We start from the raw sequence: 24,415 nt of genomic DNA, 5'->3' as shown, positions 1-24,415 counted from the left end.
ACCAGAAGATAAACAGCTCAGCAGTCCGTGCACCCAGGGCCCCATGTTTGACTCAGGGGAGTCCCTGTGGTGTCTTTCCATCTCCCAGTGCCTCCCAGCTTTCCGGGCAGGCCCGGCGTTCCCCAGACACTCATCCATGTCCTGCACATCGTCCTGGTCAGTCTGTTGGTGGACACATCCCAGCAGAGTGGCTTGGGTCACACATGGTGACTTTGGCCAAAGCAGAAAGAGGCAGAATTGGAGTTACTGAAACTGGAATTTGACCAGGACTGCACTTCCCGTTACCAGAAACGCCAAAGGACCATTGGTGACTGCACAGGGCTGGTTTCTCCGTAGGGCAAGAACTTGCAGTTCCCTGATCACACCCACCGGGACTTTGGCATAGCAGCTCTTGCAACGGGGAGCTGCCAGCCCTCCCCGTGAGCTCGTGCAGCAGGAACCGGTGGTGAGTCTGTCTGTGTGGGAGGGACACCTGGATCCAAAGGGGACAGAGCAAGCCTGAAGGTCTCGTGTAAGTCATCCCCTGTGGGCAAGTTACCTTGCACAGGATTGAGAACTTCCTCGGGTTTTGCCAATGCTGGGTGGGCAAGAAACCCAACCAGTCGGACTTCTGCCCTGCCAATGACACAGCCCAAGCCCCAAGCAACTGCACCACTGGATCCCTTTGGCTGCTTTGGTTTTTCATCCCAGTGTAACTGCATTTTACTGTCTGTCTGCCAGGGATCGGTGACATTCCCTTGGACCTGGCATCCCCACTGCTGACCTTGCTGGGTCCTACACAACGTGCCTGTCCAGGGCCTGACACAAAGAGCAGACAGCTCAGAGGATGAGGAGCACCAGCAGCCTCCGCGCCTGGAGCTGATCCTGTCTCACTCATGCAGTGAGCCAGCTTTGGGATTTTACTTTTCATACCAGCTAGATTGAAATGTCGCTGACATTGCTCCCAGAGCTCAGAGCTGGGCTGGTCCCCGAGGTGAGACCTGTCCCCTCTGGATGTGCAGACTGGCTGCACAGCCCCTCTGCTTGGCAGCTTCTCTTTTTCAAAGGCAGGTGGCTGTGATGAGAGTGGAAACTTCAATTCAGGGCTCTGTGGTCCTATTCCAAGCTCAGGTACTGATCTCAAGCAGGTCATTTACCCCCCATGCCCATGGCCACTTCTCCAGCTTCACAGCTCTGCCCACACTGGGATGTCCATTTAGAAAATTGAGGGGAAAAAAACCCTTTCACTGGTGGAGCTCTGCTAGGAAAAGTGCCAGTTCAACGATGGCAAAAAAAAGTCCCTTTTTAGCATTAGTTGATTGTCCAGGCTGTTTAGCAATGCCAGCACTGCCTCTGCAGCAGAGATGCTGTTTCCTCTCTGTGGTGCCTTGCGAGCAGGAGCCCTGTGCCTGGGACCTCTGGGTGCTGGTGCTCCAGGTTCCCCGGATTTGCCCCACGGCAGGGACCACTGCGCACACTTGTGGGCTGGCCCTCCTGCCATGTCACGCGTTTCCGTTTCAAAGGGCTCCACGCATATCAGGCTGCCCTTTAAAAAAAACACTTGATATGGGTTATTAATGATATTTACAGGATAACTGCTTGGCAATTATTACCTCTGTCTGTCAGATGGCAATGAATCAGCCCCCTTTCCGCTGGCACCCTCCGGCAGGCTGTTCCTTTGCCATGCTCCGGACACAACAATTGATTCCCATAAGATTACGTTTTTTGGCATTAAACACTGATGCCTTGTGCACGCACAAGGTACCAGAGATTTTCACTCTGACAGCCTCTGGGAGTGAGCAAAGGCCATGTCATTGCCTTCTTCCTCGCTCCCACCCCAGCCATGTCCCCCTCCTTCTCCCTCCTCACTTGGTGCCCTGCCTTCTTTCTCCCCTCTCTCTTTTCCCATCTTTTTCCAAGCCAACAAATGCTCAGAGGTGGCTCCACATCCCACCCGCCCTGTGTCTGTGCTTTGGGATTGATCCCAGAGTAGGGAGGGCAGCAGAGCCATTCCCTATAAACAGCTCATGCCAAGCTGTCCTTAGGGATGATGGGAACATGAAAGATCAATTCCTTCCACAGCAAATACCCACCCCAGCTTCCTACTAGTGATCTGTTCCTCTGGTGACATCCCCTGCTGATGTCCCTATCCAGCTCATCATCTCTGACATCCTGAGTGGTACCCGGCTCCTGCACTCTCGAATTCCTCTGGGAGGAGATGAGACCACGAGCCTGGACACAGCTCAACACGGTGGTGTTAAGGACATGGTGACAGGGGGGATGAGTCCTTTCCCCTAATCTGAGCTGGCTGCTCCCCGCATGTCACACCGGTGCCTTTTCCAGCTCAAAACACCTCATTTCCCGACACATTGGCAAATTCCCAGGCCAGGAGGTTGACCAATACCTCTGGGGGTGACCCCCAAGTCTGCGGCTCCCGGATGGCCCATCCCAGCGCCTCCTTGCTCCATCCCTGTCCACTGCCAGGGGCATCCGAAGAACTTGTCAAACTCTCCTCCCGACGAGCACGTGCCGCAGGTGTGGCTCCTGTCTGGCCCTGCCTGGGGACCGTGCCTGCAAGGCTGATGACAGATAGCCCAGCCTGATCCCAACTGGCACATCCCCGCACCGCCGAGGGCTCCGACCTCCTCCCCACACAGGGGAACGGAGCCCGCGCCCTCTCTCCTGGGCAGGTAGCGGGGGGTTCACCTCTCTTTCCCGCTCCCCTCATCCCTTTGAACCTGGAAATAAGAAAGAAACTGCTTTCTCCTGCCAATCCCACCTTCAAAGCCCGAGCGGCGGGGTCCGGCGCTGGCACAAAGCGCACCATTGTCCATTCCGGAGGCGGAGAGTCGGCCAGAGCACAAAGGCCGGGGAGACGCTACCCACCGCGCCGGGAAGCTTGCCCAGGCCAACAAAAGCATCTTCTCCCACCCCGAGTCCGAAGCAGCTGAGGGAGGGGGCCCGGGGTGACGGTGAATATGAGCTATTGTCACCGAGAGCCCAGAGCACGGAGGGACCTGCAAAGGTGATCAAACAGCCCAGGCCAGAGCGGGAAGGGGTGGGGTGAGGGGGGACATCCAAAAAAGCCCTTGTCCCTCTTCAGATCTCTCCTTATCTCCCCTGGCTATCTCCTGGGCTTAGCCTGGGTGTACTTGCTTGCAATTACCTCCTCCAAGCCAATCAGGCGCCGAGCACAGCCCTCGGTCCCCTTGACTGAGGTGATTTATAAATGACTCACTGGCTTATTTGAGCACAGACCTCTGCACACCTCCTTGGGAGCACCTCTCTGCCTGGGCTTTCTTGCCACATCTGCAGCTCCCCTCGCAGAATCGGCCCTTTCTCCGCCCGGCGAGGCGCAGGTAACCCAGCTCCAACAATCGTGCTCTTTGTCTGGGTGGGCGTGGGGGATTTACACTCTGGTTGCACAGCCACTGGGTGTGAGTTTCAGTATTTGGAGAACTGGCACTTTTTTTTTTCCCCCCCTTCTCTTCTTCTCCCTCCTTTTGCAAAGGGGATTTACAGCAGCAGATTTACTCAGGAATTAGCAACACCAACGATTCAAGTGCTTGATTTATGAAGAGAGGCTGGAAGAGCCAAATATGTGAATTAATTATTACTAGAATAAATCCTGCCATCTTATCCTGGCTGGCTCCTGCTGAGATCTGTGGGGGGATTTGCCTGGTATAGGAGAGGCAATACTGACGAGAGACCCTCTGTTTCTGGATCCTTGTTATGATCAGAACTTTCTCTGCATGGGACTATGTAAAGTGGTCCCTGCCCCGAGGATGTTGCAGCCCAAATTCGACTTTGCACATTACAGGCAGAGCGAGAAAGCATGTGGAGCCTGGTGCGGGCAGGAGATGCTTGAGGAGCACTGGTCGTGCACAGGAATCTAACCTGGGCAAGGGGTCTTTGCTGCACAGGGGGTCCTGGTGCATGGATGTGTGGCTGTGGACACGCAATCAGATTAGGAGGGAATTTTAAAGCTGGGGATGAGGCGTGCTCCCAGACTGACACCTGTCAGACCGGGTACAGGGTCTCCAGCTCCTCCCAGTGCCATTTCATGGGATGTTTAGGACCAGTTTGGGCAAGCTCCCTCATATATAAGCAAGAGAAAATATCCCCACAAGCCTGTTCCAATGCAATAAACTGCTGTTCATGCAGCTAGGATGCTTTCTGCTCTGCCCTGGTAAAATTTGTCCACACCTTATTTGTAAGCAAGCTGAAAACTTAAGCTGGGGACCTGTCCTTCTCTCCCTTGAAGATAAGTCCTTGGAGTGACATTTGCTGCTGGCCACACAGTATTTCTGCCCCGGGTCAGAGATTTCCAGTAGAGAAATGCCATCCCATCCTCTACCTGTGGGGGAGGATGGATTGGGTGACCCCAGAGGTGTTTTTCCTTCTCCAAAAGCGAATCCGCAGGGGCAGGGAGCACATGCAGGAGCGAGCTCTCAGCAGGCATCCCGGATAAGTGTTCGCAGGCAGTGCAGGAATGCTGCAGTCTGCAAACTTTTTAATTCCTTGGGATTTGCATTGCCCACCCGCTCTTCAAAGGCGGAGGGCAAGGTCTGTGTCAGAGGCATGTGGAGAGCAGAGACTCACGGCAGCGAGGGACGCCAAAGTTTCACTTCTCCTTTTAAATGTTCTTTCCAGCCTTCCCTCCTCCCCATCCCAACGGCTCTGCATGTCGAGGGAGCAGCAAGGGGATGGGGAGGATGGACACACCGCTTTCCAGGGGACAGACTCCCATGCCGTTAAGGACAGGCTCTGCTCTCCGCCTGCCAAGGAGCAGCCTGATCCCAGCACTGCTGTTACACTCAGCAAGGTGACACCTCTGGGGGACGGCAGGGCAGGGAAGCTGGTGGCTTCCAGAGGACTATGAGGGGGCCACATCTACACCCCGGATCACAGCACCCGAGGCCACGCACCCGCTGCCTCAGCCCAGCCCTCTCTTGGCGAGGTACAGCCCTGGATGCAGCTACAGAAGTAATGGAGAGTTAGGGTGGGGTTGAGAACAAGTGGGTTAATCAAACAAATCATAGAAAGAGGGGGCCAAATCTGGGCTCATTTACCCCAGTGTCAGTGCAGGGCAGATCCCCCATGCCCAGGGCACTTGCTGCATTTACAGTAGCATTAAAAAGAGCAGAAGCTGAGCTGCTGAATATAAACATTTCACTTAATAAACACCCTTTGAGCCAAACACTTTGGCTTCACCTTCAGGAGCTGGCAGATGTCTGCAGATCTTATTATTCTGGTTACCAAGTGCAGAGCTAGTTTGGTTAGAAAATTGTGTGAAGTGGTACATCAAACATTGGCACTGGCCCAGAGACGGCAGAACGAGCACAGTGCAGCACTCCTGCCCGGTGCCTGCGCTGGGCTGGGTCACTTAAAACAAGAAAAGGGCCATCTGCCTTATGGAAATCACCTATTTAACACTCCAAATATTTAATCTAAACAAAAAGAAAACATTGATTTAATGCCCAGCTGCTCCATGGCAAAAGTGCAGGAGTGGAGGAACGGGACGGCTGCTCCCGAGAGGGACGTTAAAGCCGAGGCTGCAGCACGGGGCGATGGGACGGGAAGGTGGGAGCTGGGGGGAAGCAGAGATGTCTCCTCCCTGCCCCTGCCCCTGCCCCCTTGGCACTGGCTCCCTCTGTGCCTCACCACAGCCAGGCAGGGCCAGGTAGCACCTCCCACACCTCACCCCCTCCTTCACCCTCTCCCTCTCTCTCCAGCTTTTATTCCACCAGCCATCACGATGGTTCCTGCGTGCTGCTCGTGGAAAATTGATTGAAACGGCTAAGTTTTGATTGAACTTGATGGACTCTGGCATTTTGCCTTTTCTGAGGCTAAAAGCTGTTTCTGGGATAGGATGTTTTTCATAACTGTTCTATATGCTCTCCTGGCATCAGCCTCTTCTATTTCCAAAGGGCAGAGGTTAAGGAAAAGTTAAACCCCATGGTCAAATGTGTGTATTCAGCGCAGGGCACCGTGAGTGCAGCCGACGGCTCAGCCCCTGAAACACAACCACCACTTCCTTGCTTCAGCCTCTTCCCCTTCCCCAGACTATCCATATAACTAGGAAAGGTGCTTTTTACCAATATACTTGTGCAGACACGTGAGACTCTAAATCTAGCCTTACCACTGCAAGGTGCTTTCTTCCTGCATCAGTTCATTTGTAGATGAACCCTACGACAGTTCAGAGCCAAAGGTAAAACTGAACTAAATCGGATCAAAGCGATTTTAAGTGTGAGCACAAAGGTGTGCCCAGTCAAACGGCCCAGCTGAAGACACTAACCTGAATGAACGTGCCAGGGTCCCCCGGTGATGAGCTCCTGGTGTGGCCCATCAGCTGGACTCGGTCCTGGCCTGTCCCTGATGCCAGGAGGTCGGAGAGAGTGAACAACCAGGGAGCGTGGGGGCGGATCCGCTGGGCTGATTGGCGCCCGATAGCGGAGGTGAATTATACAACATCCTTTTGAAATACCTGAACTGACTGACAGCAGAAACCTCCTTTTCCTCCTGCCTGGGTGCTTTGCGAGCCCAGCTCGACACCAGAGGCGTGAAAGGGAGAGGGAAGCAGGTGTGCGGCGGGAGGGTGAGGCAGAGTCCAGGCTGGGGGAGCACCCGGCACTGCAGAGCCCGGCACTGCGCCCACCCTGTCCCTCCCCACGCCATTCCTCGGCGAGGAAGCACAGCACAGGTTTCAGGGGAGGAGGTGACGACTTCCTCGCCTGACCTTGCGAGACTTGGGCCCTTCCACCATGTTGCCCCAGGGCTTCCACGGCACCTGCAGCCAGAGCCGCGAGCGGGAGGCTGGGGCTTGCGGCCGACACGGTGCTGGAGGCACTAACTCAGGGCAACAGGAGTCAAGACCTTGTCCTGGTGTTGCAACCAAACCCTTGCACCTGTGCTTGCCTTCCCCAGGCAGACCTTGCCTCCTGGGGTAGGGGAGAGTTGCTTCTGATAACCCTTTCTTGGGCAATGGAGCTGGGAGAGAGATGTTTTTAATGAAGATTCCCCCGGGATTTGGAAGAGACCAGACCTCTGAACTCCATCAGCTGAGAAGCAATCAGCCAGGAGATCTGCGTGTGCATCGCCTTGTGCAAGGAGAAGGGGGATGGAGAGGGGGAAGACAAAGGAGGGAACAATATTTCCAGAGCACTGATTTTTTTCTCCCTAAAATGTAGCAGAGGCATTCCCTGAATGTCCAGCTCTTGCACGGGGATCAGTTTGGGCCCTTATATCACACATAAGGCAGTGATCAGATTGCTTTCCCACTAAATTTTGACTCACACTCCTTGGACTGTAGTTCCTTTTCTATGCCTACGCCAGCACAGGTAAGTGGCTTTATGCCAATGGCTCCTATCAACACGAGTCAGAAGCCTCAATGTGACTTTCCTCTTCCCAAACACAGCTATCACCAGCACAGAGCCAGAAGATAAGAGCTTAGTAAATGCAGTGCAAGATGAACACTGGGAAAAAAGGTCTGTGCTCAGCATGCAGAGGCTGGTTTGAGACTTGGTGGGGCAGGGAGCAGCCAGGTATGAACTGACGGGACTCTTAGCTGATGACCTGCTGGGACAATATCTTTCACCCACATCATAATCTTGGAGTGAAGCAGTTCTGCCTTCATTTATTGCTTGCTGCAAGTATCACGGCACAGTTATGTACTCAGTGCGTCACAATTTCTCCAAGACCTCAGGCCCAGTAGACTTATCAGTGAGGCCAAACTTCTCATTTCTCAGCACCATCCACTCTAGCCAACACATTGGAGGAAGGGGCTTCCTGAAAAGCTTGTCATGGGGCTCTTCCCCCATGTCCTTTATTTCCATGCCCATACTGGAACGGAGCTCTTGAAAAACCTGGTCCCTGCAATGCAGCAATTTACTGGCACTCTGGTTTTCTCTCCACACACATTGCATTGCTTCAGTGTCCTGCCCCAGCTGCAGGATTTAAACCAGCTCTGCAGCTTGCTGTGGCCTTATCCCATCAACACCAGGACAGCTGGTTTTGCCTTTCGTTCAGGGAGCAGTCTCACAGCTCGTTCCCTTTAATTCCAAAATCTCAAAGGTTTAACCTGCTGTTTGATCTAGGGCAAGGCCATTGATAAGCGAAGTCAAGAACTTGACTCTGTCCGAGACGCTGACATCATTAGCCTGTTTGTTTAAGATGGAATTTAATCATGGGGATATTTTTCCCTCTATACTTGCCTTGTTTATTATTTTTCCTGATTGCCAGCACTTTCGCTCAGCAGGGGAAATTCATTAAAGAGCTGTGATATAATTGGCTGATTCAGTCTGTTTAATGGCAGGCACGCTGCTTGGCAAGTGATGGAGCTGAGAAACAAAGCTGAGAGAAACTTCTTGCACCAGAAATCCGGCTGGGTTCATCACCCCTTAGAAGCTTGTTGCTAAGCCTAGACCTGGGCTACAAACTATTCACGAGGGAGAACTGGAAATCTAGAGCAGAGCTGTGGGGCTGGGCCCTGGAGAAAGACTGGGTATGCTGGGAACCTGCTCAGCAACAGGATCCGGAGCAAGGCTGCAAGGCAGGGACAAGACTTCCACAGACTGAGGTGGGAAAGCCAGGGAATGACCAGCTGGGCTTCTGGAATGAGTGTAGGGACTGGAAAAGAGCCTAGGACACTGCTTAGTCTCAGCCTGCACTGATCCTCCAAAAGGTAAAGCTTGTAATTGCTCTTGGAAGGGTATCTCTGGCTGAAAAGGAGCAGCAGGGATGTCAGTGTGTGCATGCCTGCCGAGGGCACTGGGTTAAGCGCCTGGTAATGCAGGAAGAGGGGGGTGTCTCTCGCTGGCACCCAGCTGGCCCCCCACAAACAGACCGGGGTCCCTCCGAGACAGCGTGGGTGCAGATCAGAGCCTGGAATCAGAACCACCCCATTGCTGGAGCTGTTTTATAGCAAACTGCACTTGATTGCCCCTGTGATCACTAAGGCATCCGCTGCAGCAGTGGGGTTGATGACCTCCCTTTCTAAACCCATTAACTCCTATTTGCATAATGATTCTGTTGACCTAAATTCTCCCAAAAGTTTCGGCTGTCTGCATCATACTTTCCTTCCTGCGCTGGACTGCTGGGCCACTCTGCTACCTATTAGTCATGTCTTCCAGCCCCCACTCCAAGGTAACTGCTTATCAGTGAGGACTGACATTAGTCCTACGGATGGACATTCCGCTCATCCCAGTTCCACCGAAGTCGGTGTCAAGGTGTGCACTGACTTCAGCAGCGCCCACAGTGACAAAAGAGGAGAGAGGAGGATCTGCTACATTCAAATCACTCCGTAAGCTCTCAGCAACCTGGATGTTTTTTCTTGATACATTCTTCTGCCTGAATCACCAGCTTTTTCCACCCCCTCTTCTACTCCTGTGTTGGGCAATGACCCACTTAGATACACGCCATACCGCAAATAATTACCAATATCCTTGTTTTATATCTGACCACTTCCTCCCTCCACTCCCAGCCTCTCCAGTTCATAATGATTCTCCTCTCTTCCCTGGCATCACTGGTCATAGTAAAATAAGGGTTCTCTGAAGTTCATCATCTTTCTTTGGTGAGACCCAGATACCGGGCAGGACTAGTCCATCCAGATGTTTTGGCATCTTCATCACCGAAATGAATTAGCAACAGTTATCTTTCTGCCCATCACTTCCTAGAATAAACCAAGGACTCGTCCACAGCCTCTCACGGCAAGGGAGAAATAAGAAGGCTGCTGAAAGCAGGAACATCTCAGGTGGAAACTGCCTTTAATCACGGTGCCAGTATCTACCATTGCAAACTGTGTCAGGGCTGCCCAGCGTTGCAAAGTCTCGCCAACCCCACGGGCAGATGGTGAAACTGAGCCATGAGAAAGGTCAAGTGACTTGCCCGAGGCAAAAAGGCAGTCACTGGCAGAGCTAAGATTAACACCCATGCTCATCTGCCAGACAATCCAGGACGTGCTCCGGTCCCTTTCACGCAGCATCGCTCATTAGCATCACCTCAAAATAGGTGGTAAAAACTCCCTGTGCTGGGGAGCAGCAGCCCCTGGTGCTGGGAGAAGCCACTCCCAGAACCTGCCTCTGCGCCACGGGGAAACTATTTAGGGTGGAGATGTTCGGGGAGGGCTCCCAGACGCTGGAGGTGTCCGGTCTGTTATACTGCAGGTGGGGCCAGCTCCAGTCACATTCTTGGCTTTGCTTTTTGTTTTTTCTGGGAAAAATTTAAATGATCCAGAGATGACCCTCGCCAGGCCTCGCTATGTCATCGAACGTCCTGCATATTCGGTCAGCCTCTTCGACGAAGAGTTTGAGAAGAAAAGTAGAAGTTACCCCATTGGGGAAAAACTGAAAAACCTTTTCAGGTAACATAGAATGCTATAGCTGGGGCAAGTGTAAACCAGATTCGGTCTGGAATTGGGATATAATTCAGACCTGGGGATAAAGTTCCCATTTTTATGCTGGGAAACCTTCTCCATGATCTTCAGGGCTTTGATGGATGAAAGGCACAGGAGAAATGCAAATTGTACTGAAATAAGTGAAACTGGTCGCTCTTTTCACTGCCTCAGCTCTTAAGCTGTAAGGCAAATAAGCGGAACAGTTTGCACTAAGTGCATCTGGGATTTGGGGTTCCGTTTTCCAAGGGGGTTTTAATAGTGAAAAAAGTACAATTGGTGATGTAGGTATGTGTGTGTGGATTATTTCTTTAAGCTTTCCAGCCAGGATTTCCTTTTATCAGCTTTCTGATTAAAAACAGTACTGACTTTCCTTAAAGAAAGATTAATAATTGTGCAAATAAAGATTAATAATCCTGCTGATCACTGTCTTGAAAATCTAGATCCATTCCTTGGAAAAAGGCAGGCAGTAATACAGCAAAGAGAGAACATACATGTTAACAGGCAGAGATGTGAGATATTGCATGTGCCAACCCAGAAGCAATCTTCTTTCAGACACACTTTGGGTTTTTTTGACCAATCACCTAAAATGTTCATCTTTAGCTCTTTGCAACTGCCCCACGAACCTCCGAGCTGCGTTTCCTCCCTACAGCTCACCTATCCCCTCTCTGAAGCGTGTCAAGATATTGGGGGGCTAAAGGCTAAATCCTTCACTCTGTGCAGGTTCTTCTTCCAGCTATGGCAGCAGTGGGGAGCCAGGAAGGTCCCCACAATAATCCTCCACGGGAACAGCTAGCGAACTGCAAGAGCCTTGCACTCGCACGGAAGGGCTGTGCCAAATACTGGGCTTGGGATTTGGTGTGGGAGAAAGGTTAAGACATTCCTAGGAAGATCCTTTCTTGCTCCCTTGCTTGCTCACTTCCCAGCTCACTTGCTTCCTTTCTTATTTGCTTTTTTTTTTTAAAACCTCATCTAGATGTTCAGCTTCCAGATTCAAACTCATCCTCTTCAGCCTGTTCCCAATACTTGTGTGGTTTCCCAAGTATAAAATTAAGGACTACATTTTGCCTGATGTTCTTGGTGGGCTCAGTGCGGGGACGATTCAAGTGCCACAAGGTGAGACGCGATGACTTTCTGGGCGTCCGAGAGGGGATAGCACTTTGCCAGTTCAAGTAAAGGTCTGTAGATGACAGCGGATGTCTGGTCTGGGGGGTTAGCTACCTTTACTGCTGACATGTATAAACCGAAGCTCCAACCTGGTTGTCCCTATATTTCTCTGCGGTGCCCTTCCCTGCCCTCTTTGGCCTCTCCTGCCCAGAAAGCAGCAGTCCTGGCCACAGCACCTTCTCAGAGCTGATGTGAGCGCGAGCAGGGCAGGGGGCTGCCACCAGCTGCACAGACCTGGGGGACCTGCCCATCTCCCTCGTGTTTTCCAGGGATGGCCTTTGCGCTGCTGGCCAACCTGCCTCCCGTCAACGGGCTCTACTCCTCCTTCTTTCCCTTGATAACATACCTCTTCCTCGGCGGTATCCATCAGATGGTCCCAGGTAAGAGTCTGCAGAGCAACTGTCTGCACAAGGCAGTTAAACACTGGCCGGGAATGCTTGGTGTGTCCCAGAATAGAGATGTTTGGGCATGTTTGGTCTGTCAGGGGTTTACGGGATCCCTGATTCGGGCTGCACAGCAGGGTCTCACCCCAATGAACCTCTGCCACATCTTGCCGCGGGGCTGGCTGCATGATGGGCTGGGTGACTCGCTCTGGACAGCCTAACCTGTCCAAGCGCCTTCCAGGACAGAACGCTCTCTAGAGAAAACTACTGACATCACTGTGTTGTGTTGTAGGTACTTTTGCAGTCATCAGCATTATTGTTGGCAACGTCTGCAATGAGCTGGCTCCAGAGTCAGACTTCCATTACTTCAACCATGCCACCAATGAGACCAGCGTGAATACCACGGCCCTGGAAGCGGCCAGGCTGGAGATCTCTGCCACGTTAGCCTGCCTGACAGCCATCATACAAGTAAGGACTCGCTGCACCGCCTGTGCTGTGTCCTCTGGCCAGCGCTGGCCCGCACGGTGTCAGCCGAGCTCTCCCTTGAGCAGAGATGGTGGCAGCAGATGCTAGAAGAGGCCCCACTTCCAAGTGGACGATGCCTCAGCATAGAGGTTTTGGGGGGATCCTGCCCCAGCTGCAGTCTCGATGTGAAATTTTCCAAACCAAGGGTGAGGCCAGGCCCTGGGGCAGGATCGCAGCTGGTGATGACACCCCAGCACCCTGCAGCTCTCCTCTCCCCATCCCTGCTCTGGGACAGTCTGCTCAGCCCAGCCCAGCCCGTGCCGTGGCTGCGTGGGAGGGATGCACCCCGTCTCCCAGCCCTGCACCTCGCCCTTTCAGGCTGGCATGCTTCTCATAACGCCCTGTCTGTCCTACCCTAGCTGTGCCTGGGATTCCTGCAGTTTGGCTTTGTTGCTATCTACCTCTCAGAGTCTTTCATCAGGGGCTTCATGACAGCAGCAGGGCTGCAGATCCTCATCTCCGTGCTCAAGTACGTCTTCGGCTTGACAGTCCCATCTTACACCGGGCCCTTAGCTATCGTCTATGTAAGTGGGTGCTCTGGACAGGGGCCTTCCCTGCACCTCCTCCCCCAGTGACACCGCAGCCACCACTGCCACCCACACAGGGAAAAGGGGGGCTCGGAGGGAGGGGGAATACGGCTGCCACACCACTCCCAGCCCAGCACACCTACACTGCTGCCATTGCATTTCCTATACAGTATTATCTGAGCCCTTGGCTGCTAGTTTTGAGTTAGAAATAATGAAATGGGTCTGGGATTTGGGGAGATTTTGAACTGTGCTGCTTTACAGCAGGAGTCTTGCACTACTATTAGCAACAGAAACTTTTCCTATGAGCAGGTTTACTCATTCCTGGGCTTTCCTGCATCTTCCATGGCTGCGTCCTCCATTGATGCAGCTAGAATGGCATTAACCGGACAGCACAGACCCAGGGCTGGCAGCTGATCTCAGCAGCAGGGTTTCTAGCATTTCTCTCACCCTCGTCACATCTCAGGGTGTTTGCAGTTGATTACAGTAACAAGTGTTCTCCGTTGTGCTGTCCATGTTGTCCAGAGTCTCTGGTTCCCCATGACGCTTTCTCCTCTTCTCTCCCCTTTAGACATTCATTGATATTTGTAAAGGTCTGCCCAAAACCAACGTGGCCTCCCTGGTCTATGCCTTGGTCAGTGCTGTGCTCCTGATCATTGTCAAGGAGCTCAACTTAAAGTACATGAAAAAGATCCGGATGCCCATCCCCATGGAGATCATCATCGTAAGTGACACACGAACTGTCCCTTGAGCCTTCCAGGAGACAGTCCCTCCCCTCTCCTTACAGCCCTGGGACACCCACCTCTGCTCACAGAGGGCCCATCATGTTGACCATCTACCCAGTGAATATGACGTGACCCCCACATGGCTTGGGGTCAGAAACTGGGCCACCCTCATGCAGGATACCTCTGATGCCCAGCTCATCCCTGTTAGACTGTAACTGCATCCTGGAGATGCTGAGGATGAGGAGCTTAACTCCTGCTGGGGAGGTTCTCTCCTTTCCTAGCCTGAATTTAGTGCTGATTTTCTACCATCAGCTCCAGGAGCACAGCTACCTTAATGCCTCTGAGAGAGGTCATGTTCTTTCTGCTTACTGCTCTTTTATTCTCTGGACTTTCAGGTAATAGTTGCAACTGCAATCTCTGGCAGCTTTAACATGCCCGAGAAGTACGGCATGCCAGTAGTTGGGAAGATCAGCATGGGGTAAGTGCATGTGCAGGTCTGACTCAGCTTCCAGATAATTTTCCTTCCTCCTCCTCCTCCTGCAACCTGGAAAACACCTCACTCTTTCCTGCTGTATGACAGTCCCCTTCCAGGACTGTCAGGCAGCACTGCTGTGCCCTGTTACACAACTGTCACCATCCACTCAAGCTGTCCACAGTGCAGACATGGATTATGTCATTCCTGAACACACCAGCTCCTCACCCACTTCACCAGCCTCCGGACACTCGTGTCACAACTGCTTCTCACCTCTGCTCCGAGTGCAGGTTCCCAGCGCCAACCCTGCCCCTGGTGAACAAGTGGAAAGACATGATCGGCACAGCTTTCTCGCTTGCCATCGTGAGCTACGTGATCAACTTAGCCATGGGGAGAACGCTGGCAGCCAAGCATGGCTACGACGTGAACCCCAACCAGGTAACGCTTGGTCTGGAAGGACGCAGTCAAGGACCGTTCCCCTTGCTCTCAGGCGTGAAAAGAAAACCTTGCTGCATGAATGGGAAGCTTTCAGATGTGCTCTGCTTAAAACAGACGTGCTGCTCCCATGCATGCAGGCTCACGTGGCAGCTAGCCATGTGGAGGTCGAAAGGACATGGCAGATCCATCTCCTGTGGACCAGAGAGAGCCTGCAAAAGGGAAAAAAGTCTTAGCTTGAGATCTCTGCTTTGCTCTCCCTCCAGACCTGAAGCTTCAGCCCTGAGTGCTGGCACAGATGGCATTTTTGCAGGTTGTTGGAGCACAACGAGGGGCATGTATTTCTCACTGAGCAGAGAAAGACCTGGATTCCTGGTGTGTCACCTAGATACTGTGAGAGGCAGGACATTAAATAATCCTCTTTTGTCATCACTGGCACAGTGGCAGCTTTCAATAACAGCCACACATACCACACGATGCCCTGCCCTTAGTGTGTCAACAGATGACAACGTGTTTATGTGGAATTGTGCTTCCAGGTTTCCCTGCTACACCAGTGCCCATCCCAGCTCCTACTTGAAGGAAAGGGTCTGGGACACACTGCAGGGAATCCGGGTCCCTTCCCTGGCCACACAAACCCCAGACTCGGGCACCTGCTCTCCTCCCTGGCAGCTGACACGCGCTGGCAGGGCAGGACGGGCAGATGTCCTTTCTGATGACCACATTCCTCCATCTCCACAGGAAATGCTGGCCCTGGGCTGCAGCAACTTCTTTGGTTCCTTCTTCAAAATCCACGTGATCTGCTGTGCTCTCTCTGTCACCCTCGCCGTCGATGGGGCAGGAGGGAAATCACAAGTTAGTACCTCCTCTTCCTCTCTCCCCTATGTGACCCTACCTGGCCACAAACCCCTGTAGCTGCTGCATGCTGCCAGCCTGGCATTGCTGCTGCAGGTCTGGAGAAGCTCCATATATGAGTGCTTCATGTTGGTGTTGTTAAAGCAGAATTTCCTCCCTCCCCAACCCCACTTTGTTTCCTGGACGGTTCTTTGAATTGGTCACAGACGTAGGGCTGTAAATCTGCATTCCGCGTCTGGCTCCCCCGATTGAGCAGAGCTACCACGTGAGGGAAGTTTGGGGTTATCTGTGAGATCTGCAAAATCCTAGCCTATTTCTCAGAGGCAATCGTCTGCTCACATAAAATACTGCAGTGACCAGTTGTGCCATTGGCTGAAGCAGCAGGAAAGACCCAGAGGGGCTTTAGGAAGACCCTGATGTTTGCTGAAGTGGTTTCTTTCTTTTTTTGCAGGTGGCAAGTTTCTGTGTGGCCTTGGTGGTTATGGTGACCATGCTGGCTCTGGGGATCTACCTCGAACCTCTTCCAAAGGTAACACAAATATCTGTGCAAACAGCGTGGCCGTTGCGTCACATACTCTACACACCCAAGCGAAGGCACAGTCTTGCTCCAAAAATCCCTGATGCAAACTGCTGCACAGCACAGTTTGTTCCTGGCCTGGGGTCCTGTCTGCACTGAGCCTCTGGAAGCAAGAATAGTCTAAATTTTCATGCTCAGGTCCAAGTGAGATCTTTGTGAGCATCATCCTTTCCCATTCACTCGTGGTACCTGGACCACGGAAGGCAGATACTGCAGAAAACACCTGCTGCAAAACGTGGCACACCCACGTTGCACATCCACATCCCAGCTGATAGGATCCCCTCTCCTCCGCAGTCTGTCCTGGGAGCACTCATCGCGGTGAACCTGAAAAACTCCCTCAAGCAGCTGGCGGATCCCTTCTACCTGTGGAAGAAGAGCAAGCTGGACTGCGTGAGTGCCTGGGGGTGGGTGGGAGGCATCGCCTGCCTTACACCAGCAGCTCAGCCCACGGCTGGGCGAGGCAGAGGCAGGGCGAGCAGCCAGCCCCCGGCAGGCTTTTGGGGACAGACGGGCCCTGTGAGTCCCCTGCAGAAGGTGGGTTTCGCTCTCTCAGTGCGATCGTGCTTCCAACCCCCGGCCAACAAGGTCCGGAGCAGTGGCGGAGCCTGTCCTGCCCAGCTGAGCACTCTCATGCTTAGCGCACATATCAGAGAGGCCTGAACTATTACCTGCTCTGTTTAAATGCCAATCAACTGCAGGAGCCTGTTTGCCCAGAACTAGCCAAACCGGCCCTGCTCAATATCTAGGAGTCATGACTTAAAAACTCGCACAATAGCCCTCCAGGGTGAGGAGAGCCCTTCACAGCGATAAGGACTCCAGGCACTGGTTGATGTATAAACCCAGGCAGGGGGTGCGGGGGAGTGAGAACGGAATTTGGAAATGTCTGACATAAAAAGACAGTGTTTGAACAGGACTCCCACGGCTGAGTGGTGTGTGTGGACACTGAGCCAATATCCTGTCAGGTCCCAACAAACTGTCTTATCGGAGAAATCAGGAGTCCAAAGGGGCTGACCTGAGTCATCAAGAGCTTTTCCCAAAAACTGTTCAAACAGGTGCTGGAGAAGAGATGGGTTAGCAGTCCAGGCAGAGGTGTGATCATGACATGAAGGCACACTCCAGCACAGGGCATGAGCTACAGAAAAACGGTCCATGCTTAGGAGTGAGCCCAGCAGACTGACCGGACTAGGGACATGCTGACACGGTTCTGCAGGCAAGAACCGACAGAGCAGGAAAGTCGCTGATGGGAAGATGCGATTCTCTGTCAGGAATCGTTTATGGCAATTTAAGCACATGTCTGAATGGGTTCTGCTGATGCCTGGTGGGTAGGAGGGAAGGTCTCGGTCGGCTCTGGCAGTTCATATGAGGGCAGGTGATGTTATTGCCCTTTATCAGAGCTCGCAGAGGGGAGCACAGCCCAGCCCCACGGGCTCCACAGCCCCCAGCTCGAAATCCGGGCAGACATCTGAGCAGATCAGGGACTGAGCGGAGAGGCACGGTGCTGCCTGGGGTGCCAGTGTGTCTCTGCCAGACGTGGTCACCACAGTGGAGGTGAACGGCTGTCAGAAGCCGCTCTGGTTTGCCCCGTGTGAATCACCCGTCCTGCGTGGCGCAGCCAGACCCACTGCCCCGGCTGGGCTGTTTCCACGGAGCTGCTGGAACAAAGCTCTTGCTGCCAGCAAGCACGGGCAGCCCACAGCTGCGGGGAGCGTGGGGACCAGGCAGATGCCAATGATGTGAACTGCATTCCCCTGACCTTAATCTCCCTGGAATTTGAACTAGATTCAGTGTCCTGTCCCAAAACGGGGAACACCATTTCTGGGTGATGTCAGACCATCGGTGTTCATTACCTCAAGTCTGGCCATGTCTCAGTGCTCAGCGCCACAGATACAGCCCAGCATGAAGTCTGGATGGAGGGAAGCCCTTACTCACCATTTATATGCACAATGCATAGAAATTAAGATGCTGAAGTCATCAAAGTTACCCTGATTTGCCCAAGGTCAAAGTCAGGTTTTATCAGTCTTGAGGACGGGATTATAATAACCTGATAATGATTCTCAGAGGGCATGTTTATATGCTTAGGCAGGACTAATTTCGTACAGAGGGAGATGCTTGAGTGCTAATATATAAAAATGACAAATGACAGAGCTCTGAGCTGAGCAGTGGAGCAGGTTTTGGTATGCTCTGTCATACTTTGTCATCAAATCTGCTCTGTGTTCGGGTCATTTATAGTCGATGCTCAGATGGTTTTCAGATAGATGCTCATTCCTTCTGAGATGCTCTGACCGACAGCAGGAGCCTTCTTGGGGCTGGGAGCAGTTACTGAGCAGCAGATGACATGATCTGCAGGAGCCTTTTCTTGACTAGTTAGGCTGATACTTTTTGGACTGAAGGAGTGGTGCGGGTGTTCCTGCAGCTGTGAAGAAACACACCGGCTGCTTTTACAGCTGAAAAACTGGGGCTTCTGGCAAGCTTCCCAGCAATGATGTTTCGCACCAAAGCATGCAGTAAACTGTATCATTAGAATAGCTGCAGAATTCAGGTCTTGGTCTTTTGATCCTGAACTGTGTAGTTCTTTGGGTCCAGAATATCAGCGCAAAACCATTTTCCATCCATCACCATGCTCCAGCCCGTGGCACAGTAAAATGACCTGCTGTGCTCTTCTCTTTCTGCAGCTGGTCTGGCTGGTGAGCTTCCTGTCCGCGTTCTTCCTGAGCCTTCCCTACGGAGTTGCTGTGGGCGTGGGATTTTCCGTGCTGGTTGTGGTTTTCCATACCCAGTTGTAAGTACCAGCATAGCCACAGAAACCAAAAAAGAAGGAAAATCTCCCAGTTGCAGAATAAACGACAGATTATTTTTATAACTGGCCTCTGGCCCACGTTTCGAAGGAACGTGTGGCAGGAGCCTGGGGGAGTGCAGGTGTCCTCCCCGGCCCCTGGAATGTGCAAACAGGAATGGCAGGCGTTAATTTACTGCCTGCATTCCCACTCCTGTGCACAGTTAGCGATGTGCACATCCCAAGGCAGGGGGAAGTCTGAAGGTATTTACTTCAGCACGAAAAGCTACCTGCATAGCTCCCAGCAGACAATCCTGCTCATAAAAAGAAAGAGCCCCGTATATGTGCAGAGACTGATGTGATGTTTTCGCACCATTTTTAATCCATCAAAGCCCTTTATTAATGTTTCCCAGTCTGGGATCTCAAACTGCTGACTCTTTTTTGCCCTGTAGACTCTGCAGGGATGAAATCTTAAGTATTTTCATAACGCAAATTTTCAAATCCTGGTATGGAATGCGAAGCGAATCACTTTTCTTTCCCTGCAACATTTACTCTAATTCCAATCGCCTCTTTTCTCCCAGCCGTAACGGTTCTGCCCTGGGCCAAGTAACTTCCACTGACATCTACAAGAACCCTAAAGCCTACAGCAAGGTAAGCAGAAGCTAAAGCATCCTCAGAGAAAATGCTGTTCTTTGCCACTGGTACCCAACGTGATCAGGAAACTCAGGTCTGTGTTTCTGTCTGAGCGAGGCTGTTTGCTGCTTGTTTCAGGAGTAGCAGGAGCTGCTGCTCAGTTTGATCTTCCCAGTTACCTGCCACCCAAACTCCCAGCCACCCTGCACCCCACCCCACCCCGTCAGGCCTGGTTTGAGCCCTTGTCTCTGTTGCAGGTACATGAACTTAATGGGATTAAAATTGTGACCTACTGCTCGCCACTATATTTTGCCAACTCAGAGATATTCCGCGAGAAGATTATAGCCAAGGTGAGCAATGCCCTAACGAATTTCTGCCTGCAGTCAGTCCTGAATGGCCCTTGCTTTCTCCTGTATTGCTGCATGGAGATAATTAAGCCCAGGATGACCACGAAAGATGGTCGCAACCATCCTCTACTCTTCCATCCTTTTCTCCTTGATCTTCAGGGCTGTTTGTAGACCTCATTTTAGAGGTTATTCCTGAACCCTGGCAGGTATCCTCCTCCAAGCTCCGCCAAAGCAGAGTCACCCTGCTACTGCAAGCCTCCCCTCCCTGCATGTGCAGGTACCCAGAGTTACTGAAGATGCTGTTGTTTGGCTGCCATCAGGATCACAGCTGGTGCTGTCCTCCTGTGCCTCGTGCCACAGGCTGGGAAATAGCAGAAAATAAATAGCAGCCCCTGACTACGGGGCTGAACAGACTTTTTCAAAGAAAACTCTCTCTCTCTTTTCCACAGACCGGCGTGGATCCTGGTAAAGTGTACTTAGCCAGGAAGAAATATGTGAAACGACAGGAGAAGGGGACAGCACAACCACCAACAAAGCTACCGAAATTCTTATTGAGGCAGAACAAGGTAACTCAGTTTGGGTTCCTGTGTTGATGAGTAAGATCCCAAGTCCCCATCAAACAGCTCCTCTTGACATAGGATTTCTGCACTGTCTTCCTAGTCACATTTACCACCTCTTGCTCCTTTCCTTCCCACCCACATCTCCATTCCTTCCAACAGCCAAAACCTTAAGATGCAGGAGAACTGGAAATGGCTGGGAGCAAGAAATCCGTAGAGAAGTCTAGAATGGAAACATGGTGAACAATTGCTAGAAACTGGGCTTGCCCTCTTTCTCTACAGATGCATCTCTGTCAGCATTTCAGCTCAAAAGTGCCCTTGTGAAGCACATTTCCCAGCCATCCCAGCTTCATTTGGTTTCCATTGCTGAGCAGTCCTGAAGCACGTGAACAGGAATCATTTAAAATTAACCTAACGTACTTCAACCCCAAGTGACATTCAGTCTAGCACCAGGCTGGAGTTAGTCCAGGTTAAAACACTTCACGCCACTGAATACTTCAGGTACATTCACACATCGGGATCTCAGCTTGTGCTGATAGTTGTGCCCTGCCCTGATTGTGCATTTCTGCTTTGCTGTAGACCTTGTCTCTGCAAGAGCTCCAGAAAGACTTTGAAAGCACCTCTCCAACAGATACCAACAACAACCAGACGACTGCTAATGGTGCCAGCATCTCCTACGTCACGTTCCGTCCGCCTGCCAACGGTGCTGGACAAGTGCACACCTCCAGAGAGCTGGGCAGCACCACTACCCTCCAAGGAAGCACTTTCAGTGTCATGCCCACAGCAGACGCTGACCCTATGATGACAGCACCACCCTATATCAGCTTTCACACCATCATCCTGGACATGAGTGGAGTGTGTTTTGTTGACCTCATGGGCACAAAAGCACTGGGCAAGGTTAGTTCTGTACTACAAACATAGCCAAGCAACATATCACCAGGTACTTTCTGCTCTCTCGGGCAGCTCAGATAAAAGTGTTTACCCTCCTCAATAGGTGGTTTGTGTGGCTTTCTCCTTCAACATCCCCAGGACACGTGTAAAGCCCTGGATAAAAGACTTTATGTCTAAACACAAAGCTGGAGCAGCAGTGTTATTAATCCTCTCTCTCCCCTTTCATCCCTTCTAGTTGTGTTCCAGTTATCAGAAGATTGGGATTAAAGTGTTCTTGGCAAACGTGCATGGTAAGAATCCACGAAGAACATATTTCCATGTGATCTTCCCCCATTTTTGTGCTCCTGACAGAGAGGAGATCTTTTTGTGTTCTTTATGCAAACTGTGTGAGCTCCCAGCCTTTTGTTGGACCAAACCAGAACAGATGAAAGAAGAGAACAGAAGAAAGGAAGGAGAAACACTGTTCTCTGTGTGTGAAATAGGTCCCTTCACTTGGGAAGTGATATGACTGTAACATCTCCACATTTAGCATGTAGAAAAATAGATCCCTACTCTCTCATTTCTGCAGCAAACCTGCTTTTTCCCTATGCATCCAGCTTTGCTTTAGCTCAGAGGACCACTGTCAGCCATCCGCACTTTTAAAGGCTTCCTTCTTTGGTTTCCTTCTTGTTCATGTGCTTTTCCTTTCTTCAGCCCAGGTGTACAATGACATTAGCACCGGCGGAGTCTTTGAGGAAGGAGGCCTGGACCGAAGTCACATCTTCTTGACAATCCATGATGCTGTTTTGTTTGCACTGGCAAATATCAAAGAAGTTGTCCAGCCACCCATCTTAGAAGAGGTGAATTTGCTTCCCAGTCTTTCTCCAGCTCACAGTACTCTACCATTAGGTTTACACACTGCATCGGCACAAAGGAAGAATAACAACTCAATACCGCACCCAATAAAGTTTCTTATTTATCTCAAGTGGTAAAGATCTAAATCCAACAAAATATTTCACCTCCTAATTGTCCCGTATGGGCCAAGTGCCTACTGACTGAATTGATTTCAATGGGAATTCAGAAGTGTAAATGTCTTATGCAAACCCCTAGCTGGGAGATTAAGGTTGTCCCAGCCTGAAGAAGCCAAAAGTGCTGTTCCAGCACCGTGCCCTCAGTTTGGTGTTGGCTGGAACATGCAGCTGCACACAAAGGCAGATTTTGGCCCTTGGACATGAAGGCAAAGCACGTGCCCCTGTCCTCGAATAGCTCCAGCATCCACGAGCGCTTCCCTTGGTGGGGGGAGAAAAGGCTGAGGCAGGAATGTGGCACATGCTGACAACAGAGGGTCAGACGGGCTATTTCCCCAAGTATGGGTTGGTTTATTGCACGATAACTGGAGCTGGAGCCAGGGCAGTGTTAGTAAATTATCTCATGAGAGTAAGTTAAGGTATCTCGTATCTCAGCTGTAAATGCCAGCTCAGAGGACATAAACAATTGAAACAGGATTCCTCTGTGCCCCTTCTTCCTGGGCATTTCCCTTTGAGCATGTCTGACGTCTTAAGCCTGGGTTAGTCATTTTTTTCATTCCTTTCAACCTTGCACTCTGATAATTTGTGGATTTGATTCTTTCCTGCACAGAGGCCGAATCAGACAGAGCTCTCCATCTATGACGAGTCTGTGGATGAAAGCAGCGCAGAGTTCAAGAACTTGGAGGAGGTTAGTTCTAGTGCCAGGGGTCACTTCTTTGGCTGTGGACATATGGTGGAAACCAGAAGTCATGGTTGGGATTGATTAGATGGGAAGTCCCCTGTGCCACTGCAAGGCAAACTGCTAGTAACAGTAACGCTTTGAAAAGTTAGTTGCAAAAATAATTTAAAATCCCTGTCATGAGGAGCTCTGGCAGGTACCTGGGTGAAGGAGCCACAGAGGAATCCTGTAATCCATGCCAGGCCACACAGCTCAGGTTCACAGTCAGACCTGGGGTCTCCACTGGGGGGAATTTAGAGAACCAGGTTTGGCTCAAGCCCAAAAGAATGGTCAAGTTCTTCAGCACAGACTTTGTTAATGCTGAAGCGATTTGCACCCAGTGAACCCAGGGCCCTGGGGGGAGAGACGTTCCAACGCTGACCTTCCCCATGCTAGAGCTGAAAGCAGAGCAGCCTCCCCAGGGCCAGCCTTCCCTTGCAGAGGAGGGCTGGGAAGGGTTGGAGTTTCTGGTGGCGTTTCTCTGCGTGACTGCAGAGCTGCGTTGCTGGGTTTGTGCCACGGCATCAGCCCTAACCCAGTGTGCCTTGTGTGCCCTTTAGGAGATGTTTGGAAGCATGTTCCACTCAGAGACCCAGACAGCTCTGTGAGCGCGCAGGGAGCGTCAGCGTGCGGGCACACCCTCCTGAGCAGACTTCTCTCTCCCATCCCTTCGTGAAGAGCTGCACTTCTACCTGGGGATACCATAAGTTTGCAAAGCAAGAGGCCATCACACCTCTTGAACTGTTAAATTCCTCCCTCCTTCCTGCTTTGCTTCTGGTATTCAGAGCAATCGGGCTCTGGAGCAGGCTACAGAAATCTGCGGCAGCAGGAACTCAGGAAATGCCATCTCATTAATTACGAAGAGAAGTGAGTTAGTTTGAAGGCAGGTGCCTTAACAAATGGGACAATTAGTCATTATTGCCAAGTGCTCTCCTTTGTCTCACACAATCACTCCCTTCTGCCCACATAGGCATTACGTAATTTGGGCATCCCCCTTCTTTCTTTTCCCTCCTCCCTCTTTTCCTGATGAAGTGTAATACAAGCAAATATTAAAAGCCTTTCACGGCTTTGATTCATGAGCAAAAGCAACTCTTGCAAGGTGCAGCGACGCAGCATCTTGTTCTAAAATGTGCACTGACCTCTGGGGTGTCTGCACAGCGAGTGCAAACCCCTGAATTTCCCTGCATGTCTGTGTAGCATCATCTCTGCCTTTCCTGTGGCCCCTCTCCTCTGACCCAGCGTCCCAGCAACCACTGCCTCAAACCATCCTGTATTTCTGATACCCTGAAGACCTTGGTACTCTATCTCAGTAGGGCTACTTTCAGGATTACATTTTTTTTTTCTGTACTAAGAGGACTAGCTTGTAATCAGAAATAAGAATTCCTTGTTGCTGTGTGTTACATGCACATATTGTCCTGCCTGCCCAGTGGGTTGAGTACACGTTCAAAAGACCCAGGGTC

The 24,415-nt window shown here is 51.6% G+C and overlaps 1 protein-coding gene across 1 annotated transcript; it reads left to right on the top strand.

The window, feature by feature from the left end:
- The first annotated feature begins 10,214 nt into the window (after positions 1-10,214).
- On the top strand, positions 10,215-23,604 carry SLC26A9 (solute carrier family 26 member 9). The gene is made up of 20 exons (XM_074850205.1): positions 10,215-10,339; positions 11,346-11,485; positions 11,806-11,916; positions 12,212-12,387; positions 12,804-12,968; positions 13,540-13,692; positions 14,089-14,171; positions 14,456-14,603; positions 15,339-15,452; positions 15,904-15,981; positions 16,324-16,419; positions 18,702-18,808; positions 19,384-19,453; positions 19,693-19,785; positions 20,232-20,348; positions 20,919-21,236; positions 21,466-21,520; positions 21,924-22,069; positions 22,848-22,925; positions 23,516-23,604. The coding sequence occupies exons 1-20, from the start codon at positions 10,215-10,217 to the stop codon at positions 23,561-23,563; spliced, it is 2,421 nt and encodes an 806-aa protein (XP_074706306.1). The 3' UTR covers positions 23,564-23,604.
- The last annotated feature ends 811 nt before the right edge of the window (positions 23,605-24,415 follow it).

The sequence above is a fragment of the Strix aluco genome, chromosome 25 (genome assembly GCF_031877795.1).
Source record: "Strix aluco isolate bStrAlu1 chromosome 25, bStrAlu1.hap1, whole genome shotgun sequence".
Classification (NCBI taxonomy): Eukaryota; Metazoa; Chordata; class Aves; order Strigiformes; family Strigidae; genus Strix; species Strix aluco.
Note: the sequence above shows the minus strand (reverse complement) of the source record. Positions and strands in the feature narration are given on the sequence as shown.